General features: G+C 43.5%; 1 protein-coding gene across 1 annotated transcript in view; it reads right to left on the reverse strand.

Moving 5' to 3' along the window:
- LOC121003515 overlaps positions 1-15765 on the reverse strand; it is a gene marked incomplete at its 5' end in the record, with an annotated part of 1598977 nt that overhangs the window by 337193 nt on the left and 1246019 nt on the right. Inside the window, 1 exon segment of the mRNA XM_040435417.1 lies at positions 6526-6543. Within this exon segment, the coding sequence (XP_040291351.1) occupies positions 6526-6543 (18 nt within the window).

The following is a 15765-nucleotide window of genomic DNA, read 5'->3' on the forward strand; positions in this document are numbered from 1 at the left end:
AGATTTGGGTTTGGTGAATGCTCACATGTTTCCGCTTATACGGAACTCAGAGTATCTTGCCAGGACCTTGTCGGACCACTCCATATTTAGTGTCGCCCTTGACATTTCTGAGACAGCCAGACCGGGGGTTAAATATAGTGTTGAGCGCGAATATTCGAATTGCGAATTTTTTTCTCGAATATCGCAATTTCGAGATTTCGCGAATATTTAGAATATCGTTCTATATATTCGCGAAATCGAATATTCGTTTTTTTTTCTTTTTTTTTTTTATTATTATATTTTTTTCTTTCCCACTTCCCTAAAGTTGTTCTTACCTGTCCTTTGGATTCCTGGCTTCCTGGCTGCTCCAGTCAGTGGCGTTTTCAACTTACTGCTATATTCCATATTAGCTAAATTACAATCTAATCTATATGTGTATTTTACGAAATTTCGCAATAGTCGCAATTGCGATGCGAGTAATTTAACACGAAATATTCGCATGAAGATTTCAACTTAGCACTGCTATACTCCATATTCTAGCCTAATATGGAATATAGCTGTGCTAAGTTAGCACTGCTATATTCCATATTAGGCTAGAATATGGAGTATAGCAGTGCTAAGTTGAAATCTTCATGCGAATATTTCGTGTTATATTAGTCGCATCGCAATTTCGACTTTTTCAAATGTTCTTAATATTGCTCTAACTTCGTCTTTTAGAAATTTCGTAATATTGCTCTAACTTCGTCTCTTAGAATATTACGAATATTCTAAAAGACGAAGTTAGAGCAATATTACGAAATTTCGTAAAATACACATATAGATTGTAATTTAGCTAATATAGTGCTATAATCCCTTTTTTTTCCTGTAATTTTTTTTTGCCTCTTCTGAACTTAAGTTTTGTAAAATATGTACACTATTAAAAATTATTACTATAGCAGTATATTAGCTTAAATACAATCTATGTGTATTTTACGAAATTTCGTAATATTACTCTAACTTCGTCTTTTAGAATATTACGAATATTCTAAAAGACGAAGTTAGAGCAATATTAAGAACATTTGCAAAAGTCGAAATTGCGATGCGAGTAATATAACACGAAATAGTCGCATGAAGATTTCAACTTAGCACAGCTATATTCCATATTCTAGCCTAATATGGAATATAGCAGTGCTAACTTAGCACAGCTATATTCCATATTAGGCTAGAATATGGAATATAGCAGTGCTAAGTTTAAATCTTCATGCGACTATTTCGTGTTATATTACTCGCATCGCAATTTCGACTTTTGCAAATGTTCTTAATATTGCTCTAACTTCGTCTTTTAGAATATTCGTAATATTCTAAGAGACGAAGTTAGAGCAATATTACGAAATTTCGTAAAATACACATATTAGCCTAGCCATAGTCATTAGCATAGGAACGTTGCCTTATACTATCAAGATAAATATTCGCAATATGCGAAAAAATAATTTCGCGATAATTGGAATAATTGCGAATATTCGATTTCGACGAATATAACACGAATATTCATGCGAATATTCACGAAATATCGCGAAATCGAATATGGCACCTCCCGCTCATCACTAGTTAAATACTGGCGTTTGAACGTTTTCTGGCTAACACTGATGGGTTATACGTCTGATACGCTTCAATCCCTTAGGGAATATTTTCGCATAAATGAGGGGACTGCATCACCGATAGTTGTTTGGGAAGCGATGAAGGCCTTCCTCAGGGCTCCCTAATTAAAACAGTCAGTCGGATTAAATCTAAATCTAGAGAGCTTGATATACAGAAACATAATAATATGAAGCTAGTGGAGGAAGCCTTTGTGCTGAACCCATCTAACCTAACAAGCAATGCTTTAAAGACTAGGCAGGAGGAGCTGAGATGTCACCTCTTGGAGGTAGCGGAGAGGAAACGGCTGTTTTACAAGCAACAGTTTTTTACAGAAGGGGAGAGTGTAGGTCATATGCTCTCGATTATAGCGAAAGCTCAGCAAGGTTCGCAATGTATTACTGGCCTGATAGATTCCAATGGCGTCTTGAGGCGTGATACTGAAAACATCTTAAATATACTGAATAATTTTTATTCCTCTCTGTATACTTCTAAGGTGTCATGTTCAGATGAGGAGATCGACGCCTTTTTGAATACATTGAATCTCCCTAAGCTGTCAAGGGAAGATAGTATGCGGTTAGAGGAGCCGATTGAGTTAGAAGAAATGAGGGCGGCACTGGGTGCGATGGCTAACGACAAGGCGCCAGGTTTAGATGGGCTTCCTGCGGAAGTATATAAGACCTTTGCGGAAGTGCTGCTCCCGGAACTTTTGAGGGTATTCAATTATTCTAGAGAGGGGGGGGGGGGGGTTGCCTCCGTCTATGCAGGAGGCGCTCATTGTCGTCATTCCTAAGCCGGACAAGATCACTCTCTCCCGGACTCATATAGACCGATCTCTTTGCTCTCCACTGATGTTAAGTTGCTTACGAAGGTATTGGCCACGCGTCTGTCTAAAGTGATTTTGTCTATCATACACTCTGATCAGTCTGATCAGAGTGTATGATAGACAAAATCACTTTAGACAGACGCGTGGCCAATACCTTCGTAAGCAACTTAACATCAGTGGAGAGCAAACAGATCGGTCTATATGAGTCCGGGAGAGAGTGATCTTGTCCGGCTTAGGAATGACGACAATGAGCGCCTCCTGCATAGACGGAGGCAACCCCCCCCCCCCCCTCTCTAGAATAATTGAATACCTTCAAAAGTTCCGGGAGCAGCACTTCCGCAAAGGTCTTATATACTTCCGCAGGAAGCCCATCTAAACCTGGCGCCTTGTCGTTAGCCATCGCACCCAGTGCCGCCCTCATTTCTTCTAACTCAATCGGCTCCTCTAACCGCATACTATCTTCCCTTGACAGCTTAGGGAGATTCAATGAGGCTTCATGCCTCAGAAATCTACGTCAATCAATGTAAGAAGAGTGTTTGCCAGTATTCAACTCCCAGCTGAAAATGTTGGAGATAGAGCTATCCTTTCTTTAGACGCGGCCAAGGCCTTTGACAGCATCGGGTGGCGATTCCTGTGGAGAGTTATGGCGCATATGGGATTTGGAGATGAGTACATATCCTGGGTCCGAGTGTTGTATTCTAGTCCCAAAGCATGTATTAGGGCGAATGGTGGGGTGTCCCCCAAGTTCTGTCTGGGCCGTGGGCACTAGACAGGGGTGCCCGTTGTCGCTTCTGTTATTTGCAGTTGCGATTGAGCCATTGGCTGCAGCGATTCGCAGGTCCTTAGACATTCGGGGGTTCCAATATGGAACAGTTAACAATAAAGTGGCGATGTATGCGGACGATACTTTGCTTTTTCTAGGGGACACTGGTCCATCCCTGGCAGCGGCTATGACAATTATAGACCGCTTCGGTGCCTTGTCGGGTTTGACTATAAATTGGGGTAAATCTGCAATTATGCTGCTTGACGGGCAAGTGCAGTCGCAGACAGTGCGAGAAAGAAATATCCCATGCGTAGCAACCTTTAAGTACTTGGGTATTCATGTATCCCCTAGAATTCGGGACTTTGAGCGCCTTACCTTTGACCCGCTGGTTATTAAATTTAGGAATAAAGTCAAGGCATGGTGTAAACTGTACCTGTCGGTGGCGGGAAGAGCGAATCTTATTAAAATGGTGTTGATGCCCCAGCTACTCTATGTTTTACACAATTCCCCGGTCTGGCTGTCGAAGTCTAAATTTGATCAGATTAATGCTACCTTCAGGGAGCTCATATGGTGCAAGGGGCAACCGAGAATTAAACTTGAAACGTTGCAATATCCTAAAACGGAAGGGGGCCTTGCAGTGCCGAACCCCTGGGTGTACTTCCTGGCTACACAATGCCAACACTTTAAAGGGTGGATGGACCCGGAGCCGAGTGAGGTGACATGTCAGCTGTTTGCTCATTGCTTGTCGTCTAGTGACCTAATGTTGCTCCGGGAGACTAGGGGTGCCGGGAAAAGTGGTCCGATTGGGGATCTGGGATACTTGATGCAGTCCGCATGGAACAGGGTTAAGCAGCTAAGAGGTGTCGGCAATACGGAATACACTCCACTGTGGGACAATCCCGTGCTGTCGGAGTTCCTCTCTTTGTCTGATTTTGGAGCATGGAAAAGGAAGGGTATCCTGAGATTAGGCCACCTTCTGGAAGATAAAAATTTCATGTCCTTCGCCAGGCTGCAAGAAGTATATGAGTTGCCTAGGACCCACTTCTATAAGTACCTTCAGGTGAGACACGCATACAACTCCACATTTAGGGGTCCGACTGTGGTGGCAGGGAGGGATATCGCATTGCACCAGATTCTGTCCAAAGGGGCGAAGAGAGGTATGATCTCCTGTATATACAAGCTGCTGCTCGATAAGTTTTTACTATTACATCCGCTGGCGGCTAGGGGTAAGTGGGAAAAAGATGTAGGCGAACTAACAGATGACCAATGGTCTGACATACTGGAGGCGATACCTCTCTCTTCCTTGAGTGAAGGACGTAAACTCTCGCAGCTGTTCATAGTCCACAGGGTCTACAAGACACCGTTTTTTTTGTTCCACATAGGTTTTAGACCTACGGCTGAATGTCCAAGGTGCTCTGTAGAATCTGCGGACTTGATGCACATGATGTGGAAGTGCGAGAAGCTAGGGAGATACTGGGAAATGGTAACTCAGACTATACAGGACGCATATGAGGTACGGATACCGCCTGACCCTAGAGTGTGTGTGTTGGGTTATGTCTCTGAACTGACCACTAGTCAGGTACATAAAACAGCAATAGGTAGAGTGTTATATGTTGCTAGAAAGTTAATTGCCTTGCATTGGATACAGACAGCGCCGCCCACCTTAGGCGAATTCTTAGGTACAGTTGATACGATGTTAAGTTATGAGATAGTGGTGTACCAGAAGCGTGGATGCCCATCAAAATTTGAGAAACTATGGGAACCATTGTTGTCGTTTCGACGTCTGAATAGAAATGTTTAGTATTGTTTCTTTGCAACTTTTGTGCTAAAGTGGGGTAGGTGGGGATGGGTGGGGGGGATGGGTGGAAATTTGAGTGCTAATTACTGTTTATAACCTGTCTGCTGTCAGCCTTATGAAAGCTATGTCTGTGTATCATATCTGCTTATGATCTGTACAACAGTGTATTGTAAATGCTCAATAAAAAAGATCTGATTAAAAAAAAAAAAAAAGAGACCATCCTGCTTCTCTTAGTCAAATGATGTCCCTCCTCTGAAAGTCTATCAATTAGGTATACCGTAGAGGCATGTCTAGCAGTCACTGATATCTCACCAAAAGGTACACTACCCAAAAGTAGCCTCTGAGAACCTTTCTATAGTTTGGGAAGCACTTTTATGGCCTCTTGTGGCAAGACCCAGTGTCTAATCAGACCGCAACTGTAATCATTTACATATCTGCCCGAGACATAACTGAATGCAAAGTTTAGCAGCAATCTGACATTTCTATCTGGTTGTGTTATATTGTTTTGGCAATAAGTGTACTATCTGTCTTTCTAGAGAGGAAGATAATCCACTGGTTGTAGTATCCACAAAATGAATGTCCAGAAAGGGTTAGTGATGATTGTGTTCTCTGTTCTAATGTGAATGTGCCCCAGCCCCTAGTGTGTCCCATGTAATAACAGTGACATCACTGGTTAAGAAGTCCGGTGTCTGTGATGAGACCAAAACCCACACTAGGTTTGGTAGAGGGATCTGCCAGTCCACCACCTTACATGTATTGTCTTTTGTCTGAGGTGATCGCAGGTGAGGCCTGCTAATGTAATCAAGGAGGGATAAAACAACCCTCTGTGTATGACTTGGAGGGAGAACGGCTGAGGAAGCCTGAGAGGCTCTGTGTGGCCTCAGCCAGGAGGGCTGAGGGGCCACAAGGCTTTGTAAGTTTGGGGGGCCCAGCGACGCCTACATAAAGAGGGTTACACGTTCACAGTCGGGAGGACTTCTGGACCATCTCCCCTTCAATGGGTGCGGGTATGGTCACAACCTGGAGGCTGCTGGACAGTATATGGCTGAGGAAGCCGGATCTAATTCTGTGTGTGAATGGCGCTCTGTATTAGGTAGAGCCCAGACGGGCAGCTGTATTAGGTAGAGCCCAGACGGGCAGGTGTTTATTTTCTATGTGATGGTGCTAAGTGCCGAAATAAAGTACCTTTTGGACTTGAACCCTGTTGTCAGAGGAAAAGTCTGTGATTGCGACCCCATGAGAAAGAGCGATCCGTTACAATTGATGGAGAATGCGGGCAGTGTCCATGCAAAAAGGGCAACAGCAGTTGTTGCTAGGGGCAACAGAAAGTTAAAAGGCAAAGTGTCACTGGGGGTGATGGTATGACAAAAGAGCATGTGCTGCTGAAGGTTGTATTGGAGAAATTTAAAGGGCCGGAATCCCAATGTCTGGATAAGGCCTCATGCACACGGCCGTTGTTTTGGTCCGTATCCGTTGCTCCATTCCGTGGCCCCGCTAAAAAAATATAACGTGCCCTACTCTTGTCCGCGCTTTGCGGACAAGAATAGGCATTTATATTGAAGGCTGTCCGTGCCGTTCCGCAAATTGCAGAATGCACACGGACGCCATCGGTGTTTTGCGGATCCGCGATTTGCGGACCGCAAAACACACCGCGGTCGTGTGCATGAGGCCTAAAGCTGCTGTTGCAAATCTGGACACTTTTGCTGTGTTGCAAGGAAATCTTGTGGTGATTTAAAGGGCTGGATGCCCAAGTGAAAGAGACTGACCTGTGGAGATTTTTTTTTTTTTTTTGGGTCACTGTGAAATCCTATGTGGAAGTTGCTGCCGCTTGGTGGAGCCCATCAGGTGCAACAAAGTATTGCTGGGAGTAAACAATAATAGAATAATCCAGCTCACCTGCTTCTCTATCCTAGATAGTCTCTCCTTCGTGCATGGAAACCACAGGTAAGACCTCGATACTTGTAACAGAAAAACATTGGATCCAGCACCAGAGTATTTTTGAGTTGTTAGTTCCTTTATTTTCAGTGAAAAAATACATGCAGCATCAATACCATCCTCTGATATCAACCAAAGTCTACGCGTTTCGAACCGTGCGGTTCTTACTCAGGACTTGCACAGAATGCCCAGAAAGCTGAATTTATAAAAAAAATGGACTCAAACTGTTCCTTCAAATGGGTGAGGGAAGATAGAATAGGTCAGGTGTAGACCTTACCAAATTAAGCTGCTCTGGGCATTACCTGTGAGGTACGTCTACTTGCAAACAAAAAGTGCAAAATAGTGTATAATACAAGACATAATAGTGAAATAAAATAAAAAACAGACCATAGATATATATTATAAAAACACGTCGATGCCTAAACCCCAAGTCTAAACCTTCTAGGGGTAAGCACACCAACATTCACAAAACCGCAAGGTCTGAATACACCTCTGCACTTGACAGAAGCTGAATAAGTCCGCTATTAGTCTGTGAGCGAACATAAATGTAGCAAGTGACATTTGGCATATATAAAATGACATCATATATAAAAGGGCAAACAGATAATATACTGGTTAAAATACGGTGCGGTAGTCATCCCTGCAGGACATGCAATTATGTAGCACCTACTAAGATGTTTCATGACTCATACCACACTACTAATTCCCTACTAAATCTTACATTAATTGTAACACCACGGGAGTTACATTATCAAATGCACACAGTGCGATTTACTTTATGTGGGCAGTACAGCAAGAAAACTAAAAACTGGCTTTTTAGATAAAACATTTAAGAAAGGGGTTGATGCATTTTTATTGAAACTACGGTATATCTGCATTAATGCTATATAACTCACTTTCTGTTTGCTCTTTTATATATGATGTCATTTTATATATGCCAAATGTCACTTGCTACATTTATGTTCACTCACAGACTAAGGCCTCTTTCACACGGGCGTTGCGGGAAAATGTGCGGGTGCGTTGCGGGAACATGCGCGATTTTTCCGCGCGAGTGCAAAACATTGTAATGCGTTTTGCACTCGCGTGAGAAAAATCGGCATGTTTGGTACCCAAACCCGAACTTCTTCACAGAAGTTCGGGTTTGGGTTAGGTGTTCTGTAGATTGTATTATTTTCCCTTATAACATAGTTATAAGGGAAAATAATAGCATTCTGAATACAGAATGTGTAGTAAAATAGCGCTGGAGGGGTTAAAAATAAAATAAAAAATAATTTAACTCACCTTAATCCACTTGATCGGGCAGCCGGCATCTCTTATTTCTTCTTTCTTTGCTGTGTGCAGGAACAGGACCTGTGGTGACTCACTCCGGTCATCACATGATCCATCACCATGGTAAAAGATCATGTGATGGATCATGTGATGACCGGAGTGAGTCACCACAGGTCCTGTTCCTGCACACAGCAAAGAAAGAAGACAGAAGAGATGCCGGCTGCCCGATCAAGTGGACTAAGGTGAGTTAAATAATTATTATTATTTTTTTAACCCCTCCAGTGCTATTGTACTATGCATTCTGTATTCAGAATGCTATTATTTTCCCTTATAACCATGTTATAAGCCTGCGTTACGTGAAAAACGCACAAAATAGAGTATGCTGCGATTTTCACGCAACGCACAAGTGATGCGTGAAAATCACCGCTCATGTGAACAGCCCCATAGAAATGAATGGGTCAGGATTCAGTGCGGGTGCAATGCGTTCAACTCACGCATCGCATCCGTGCGGAATACTCGCCCGTGTGAAAGAGGCCTAATAGCGGACTTATTCAGCTTCTGTCAAGTGCAGAGGTGTATTCAGAACTTGCGGTTTTGAGAATGTTGGTGTGCTTACCCCTAGAAGGTTTAGACTTGGGGTTTAGGCATCAACATGTTTTTATAAAATATACCAATGGTCCGTTTTTCATTTTATTTCACTATTATGTCTTGTATTATACACTATTTTGCACTTTTTGTTTGCAAGTAGACGTACCTCACAGGTAATGCCCAGAGCAGCTTAATTTGGTAAGGTCTACACCTGAACTATTCTATCTTCCCTCCCCCATTTGAAGGAGGAATTTGAATCCATTTTTATAAATTAAGCAGTCTGGGCACAGTCATGAGTAAGGACCGCACGCGTAGACTTTGGTTGATATCAGAGGATGGTATTGATGCTGCATGTATTTTTTTTCACTGAAAATAAAGGAACGAACAACTCAAAAAGACTCCATTTCTGGGAGTGTTGCCAGCTGGAGGACTGTGCAATGGAGGATCGTTTGATCAGGAGATGTAACAAAACATGTAAAAGTTCCTGCGAGTTGGTGATTGGGGGAATCCCGCCAACAAGTGTCTCGGGTCATGCCCGACATTCTGGACTTTCTGAAGAGGGGGCCAGAGACAGATACCACTGTGTCTCTGACCTTTGTAACGGACTATTGCTCTGTACAGTGGGAGCTCTTCAAATGTGAGACCCTGGAGGTGGAATTCATACTGGGCAGAGACTTTCAGTTGTTTTGGCAGCTATGGAGCAGAGAAAGTGTTCAAATTGTGCGGTTGGAGAATCAGAGGAAAAGTCTTCAGCAGAGTGTGTGACACTTCTGCTTGAAAAGGAAGAATGGATTCAATGCCAAGTCGTTTCCCATGGCATCAGCTGCACTGAGGAGCCTGGATGTGACCAGGAACCAAGGGCTGGAGGTTCCTAACATCCAGGAGAAGGATGATGACCTCTGTGGAGATGTGCTTATAGCACTTGGTAGCGCAGAAACCGTGACGTCTGTGGGTAAGAGCATTACTGTTATGGTGTGTGTGACGGAAAATGTGACAGTCAGCATGGCTCTGGAGGTTGGGCATGTTGCTGACCAGTGCCCTACTACCTCAGAAGCCGTGAACTGTGGTGTGAGCCGGCGGCAGTCACTATGTGCCGAGCCGGTAGGTGTTAAGACAAATGTGTGTGACATTGTGGTAAATGGCAGTAGTCCAATTGTTGTAGGACGCAGGGAGCCAGGTGAGCCTGGTACATGCCAGCTTGGTAGCTAGGGACTATGTGTTGGACAAAAATCTAAGGGTGCTGGACATACATGGGGATAGCAAAGACTATCCTGTGGCTCTCGCTGAGTGTGATACTCCAGTGGGAACTGGGACTTATGAACTTGATGTTGCAAATAGGCTCATGCATGATGTAATGTTGGGTTGTGATTTCCCCTTGAGTTGTGTGGAAGAGGAGACAATTCTGCAACAAGTGACAAAACTTCTGCAGAACTTGTACCTGTTCTTTTAAATGATGGTGTAAGGGAAATGAACATTGAAAACAATAGTGCAGATGAAGCGCAGAATGAATATGTGAAGTTAATTGAAATTCATAATTAAAATGTAGTTATGTGAAATATACAGTATGATGATGATGACACCCCTTTTCCTTTGCAGGCTGTGATTGGGGAAGAAGCTCCTCTTGCTGGTAAAAATGTATGTGATTTGACAATGCTGATTGATAATGTTGGTAGCACACAGCAGAGGGAACCCACTAAATATGCAGGAAAGTGTGGCAGTGCTAGAAGGTGTACCACACGAACCAGATGCAGATAAGCAGTTTCCACAGTGTTCAATAGATTATGAGCTCATGTGCAGTGTTGACAAAGGTAACATGACATAGAAGGTGAACCAGGCCAATGAAGGAGTACCTGGGTGGGTTCATTACATGAACCGGATTGAGTACCGGACAGACCGGGAATCATTGGTGGCCACTCATAGTGAGATTGAGAATGTGTCACAACCAATTCGCACTGTGAAAGCAGAAGAGGCGGTTCATGGCCCGAAGTCTGCTCTGGGTAAACAGACAGTCAGGCACCTGAACAGAAGGCCGACTCCCATAAAATACTGGTTGTGGGGTACAAAACTGATTTTTGTGACAAAAATGGGTGTGGGAAAATAAAGGGAAAAGTGTGACACTGGCCACATCTTTCGAAGGACACTGTGTGATGGGGAAAAAATGCTCAGACCTCCGGTCTGAATAAAATGGTGACGGGGGATATGTGGTGATGTGTACAGTATAAGGGCTGGGAGGCGTGTATATCCGACCCAGATACCTCAGCTGGGTGAGATAACTGAAATTCGGAAAGCTGCAGTGGTTTCAGCAAAGTGTAGTTTGCTGAGACAGTTTTAACTAGATGTTGTTCTGGGCTGGATTTCATGTGGACTGGGGTACAGGTTTGGTAGTGGGATCTGCCAGTCAACACCCTTCCACTACATGTATTGTGTTTTGCCAGAGGTGATCGCAGGTGAGGCCTGCTAATGTTATCAAGGAGGGATAAAACAACCCTCTGTGTATGACCGCACCTCGCAGGCCCTGCCTGACGTTACTGTACGTCAGGATCACGCAGTATGGTTTCAGCACTGGTTACAAAGACTTGTTATGCCCTCCCTCAGAGTACATAAGGTCAGCTTGGAACTGTTTTACACAGACAGCCCCTGTCCACACGGGCAGAGGGAGTGAGAGAGGGTGGCCCACACTACCTCCGGCATGGCACATCACTCGCTCACAACCCTGACAGGCTAGGAGAGCACTTTCACTGCCCAGGTTAGACAGAGCCCTGCTAGCCCAGTAGACTGCCACCACTTCCTCGTTAAATATAAGCCCGGTTCATTAACAGAGTTATATCGGGTCAAAAACCAACCCAGGTAGCATGTAACGTAATACAGAGATTACACCCAAGAGTGCTTAAAGAGCTCTGTTCAGTCATTGCTATGCACCTATTTATAACTTTTAAAGGATAACTGTCACATTTAGACCCTAATTTCAATTTTCATATATGTAGTTACTAATAACATGATATTCCAGAATCAGTTACTATTAGACTGACTTACCCCATATTTAATAAGATTGAGCCCTTAGCAACCAGTCTGCATAAAACTGCAATTTCACTATTCAGTTAAGATGGCCGCCACTGCCCTCACCCTTACAGTCCCTGGCTGTCAGTTATGTGACCCTGCACGCAGCGTGCTCCGTCCTTCAACAGATAGACGGACCATGCCTAGCAACCCTATTTTAGGCACAGGTAAAAGTAGGCAGTACAGGGAACAAAAATGTGGAATTAAGGGGTAATTGAATACACAGTGAAAAGTTTAAATAGGGCCACCAAGGTGATATTAATGACCACAATCCAATACTCCCAAAAAAAAAATACTTTAAGGATTCTCTAGGGACTGTTACAGTGCCAAGTGATTGGCGCAAGGCAAACGTGGTGCCCATATTCAAAAAAGGATCAAGGTCCTCCTCAGGTAATTATAGACCAGTTAGTTTAACTTCTGTTGTGGGAAAAATGTTTGAAGGAATCTTAAGGGACTATATACAGGAGTATGTGACTATAAATAATATTAGAAGTGATAACCAGCATGGGTTTACCAAGGACAGAAGTTATCAGACTAACCTTATTTGTTTTTATGAGGAGGTGAGTAGTAATCAAAAAAAAAAGTTTATCCAGCTAATAAGTATTCGGTGCACTGAGAGGACCGGACCCGTCCCTTGTATAATCAGAAAAATGAAGGAAAATTCTCCAGCATCCGTCAGTATTGGTCGTCTTTATTGTAGATCGGCATAACAGTACATGCTTCAATCTTCACCAACCTCCACCACAGGTTAACATGTTTCAAACTTGGAAGTTCTTAATCATAACCTAGGTACGTGGACCCAACACCTGAGGTTAAGTAGGTACGATCAGCAGGGGGAGGAGTGGTGGAAAGGGGTGGGGGAGGGAAGGAAAATTGCTGAAAACACAGCCACTTAACCCCTGGGTTGCCACGTATCAAATCCAACACCTTTTAAACATGACAAAACATATACTACAAAAACCATAAAAAGACAGACCACCGCTGTCTAGTGTAGCATTGAGAATGCCACGTGATACATGGGACATAAAAAGTGGATACATAAAACCATGTCAGTGTCACGGATGATGTTGCAGATAGCTGGAAGTTATGAATAAACGTTCAACTGGCTTGATCTCAAACTAAGGAGCATATAGGGGGACCCCTATAAAACCCTAAGAGCTCACCCTGACTGCTAAACACATACAAGGGTCTCAAAGGTAGACGATTGTATGCCCACGTACCTAAGACTGTGTGACACCTGAAAACCCTATAATAGTGAGGGGACACGACCACCGGCTCCCTGCACTTCATACGAAGGGAGTCAGGGTCACCTAGAATCAAGCCAGCAAGGAAACACAATACATGAAAGGACTTATCTGAACAAGCAGCAGCAGAAGCCTCCAGCAGTGAACACTGCAATCCAGGAAGTAGTATAAACCGCAAAGTGAGGCAGTATGGGAGGGAATATAAAGGAAAGAGGATTAGTCTAAATAGGTGACACCTGGGAGAAGGAAATGAGATGAGAAAGTGAAACCAAAACAAAGAACATCATGCAAGAGGTAGAGAAGGACGTCTGTCAGACATTCTCACAGAATTGGCGGTGACAGTCAGAGCACAACTCCTAACAAAATCCGGCAACATTGGTACCGGCTGAAAAACTGCTAGGTGTGAACAGTCACCAATACCAAAATTGAATGTCTGTATTACGAGTGTGAAATAGGTGTGGATGTTAAAACTGCTCCTGACTCTGAATGACATTATTATCATAAATATTAAATCTAAGGGAGAAATTGACAATTAGTGATATAACAGCATTAATTATTTTTTAAGATTGAGATCTGCAGGGTACCTTGTACCTAACCTGAAGATCCAATAAGCCTCCCTCAGGAGGATTTTTTTCTTCAGATTACCACCTCTAAAGGGAAGCGTTACTTTCTCAATAGCAAATATCCGTAAGTAGCTGACACTTCTATTATGCATATTGATAAAATTTTTCGCTGCGCTAGAAATCCCCAAAGCTTGGGGATTGGCCACATAATTGAGATGTTCTCGTATTCGTGTTTTTAGTTGTCTAGTAGTACAGCCTACATAGAGAAGATCACAACATTACAAATTACACCAGTTGAATTGCAATTAATGTAACTTTTAATGTTAAAATTTTCCGTATGTGTTGCATTTTCAAACGTAGTAGTGCAGTGTACAAAATTGCAGGTCTTACATGGATGTCTTCCACATTTAGTGAAGCCCTGATATTTTAGCCAGGAGCTCCTGGTAAAAGCAGTTTTAGTAAAAAATGAGGGAGACAGCATGTTAGCCAATGTGCAGGACCGCCGGGGACAATTCTGCACCCATCCTTGAGTGTATCATACAAGATACCATCCTTATATAGGATGGGTGTAACGGTCACGTACACACACACACAGGGGGAGGATATTGACCACTGCGCTCCACCCTCAACCCTGGCCCTGCCTACTTGCCTCACGAGTCCTGATGACAGGGGACAACTGGACGGCAGTCCCTAACTTAGGATACGTGCGGGAAGGACAGACAAGACAAATAACGGATAGTGAACGGACCGGGTTAAAACCAAGAGGACAACGCAGTACAGAGGGATAAGCAAAGAAAGGTCAGGAGAAGCCGGGGTCATAAATACCAGGAGAAAATAGGGAACGCTGAACTAAAAGCTATTTTCTTTGCGGATGACATACTCTTGTTCATGGAGAACCCCATTTCTGACTTACAGAAGGTATTGAGTACCATAGCAGATTTTGGTCAGCTCTCAGGCTTCAAATTAAATAAAAACAAATGTGCCCTTTTACAGCTAGGAAGGGGGGGGGACAAGATTAAGCTCGAGGGGTGAAATAGATGGGATACAGGTAGCCAAGGATCACGTTACATACTTAGGAATTAAGATAGGCCCCAGAGCGGACTCCTTATATGGTCTGAACTACACCCCTCTACTAAACAAGGTGACCTCGGAGCTGCGCAAATGGCAAAATTTACCCTTGCCCCTACTGGGCAGAATTCATTTGGTCAAAATGATCAGCTTCTCCAGGCTTCTTTACCCTCTCCAAACACTGCCCTTGATGATCAAACACGTGGATGTCAATAGATTCCAAAGCGAAGTGACATGTTTTATATGGAGGGGTAGGAGGCCAAGAATAAGCCTGAGGAAGCTGATGGCCCTCAAAATTAAAGGAGGTCTGAACGTGCCTGATGTTAGGACGTATAATCATGCGTGTCTTCTTAGGCATATTGTAGATTGGCTACGTCACACGAGTTTCCATTCGGACTATGACCTAGAAAAGGATCTTTGTGCACCTTGGGATCCTTGCACCTTGTTACACACGGCATTGAGAGCCCTCCCCATGCACTTGCGTAATTCGATAATCTTCCGTCACACTTGGGCAGCATGGCGTAGCATTAGGAAGAATCTGCGACTCTGCCAGAGGGTTTCAAAATATTTGCCCTTGTGGGGACATCCGGAATTTGAGCAGGGTAGGAGTAATGCCTTATTTAAGGAATGGAAGCAGAAGGGAATATTAACGGCCCAGCATTTGTTGCATAAGACTGAGAATAGGTGGTTGTCGTGCCAGGAAGTTAGAGACATCTTTCATCTGAATCCCTTTCAAACTATCCAATACACCCAAGTCAGTAAATTTCTCGCAGAGAGGTTGAAGGATGTCGCTAAGGAAAGAACTAAAAATGAGTTTGATAAGATAGTACTAAAGGGCACTGGCCCACAATCCATTTCTCTCTTATATTCCCAACTTCGGGAGATAATGGGAGACAGACTGCCACAACTGGCTTTTCGTCCATGGGAGCGTATCTTAGAGGATGGTGAGGCAGGAGATAAGATCTTAAAAGGATGGTGGGCGTTAAGGAACTCGGTCATAAATGAAACCTGGAGGGACACACAGTTCAGGATAATGCACAATGCCATATATGCTTTCAATC

This window comes from Bufo bufo, chromosome 6, assembly GCF_905171765.1.
Source record: "Bufo bufo chromosome 6, aBufBuf1.1, whole genome shotgun sequence".
Lineage (NCBI taxonomy): Eukaryota > Metazoa > Chordata > Amphibia > Anura > Bufonidae > Bufo > Bufo bufo.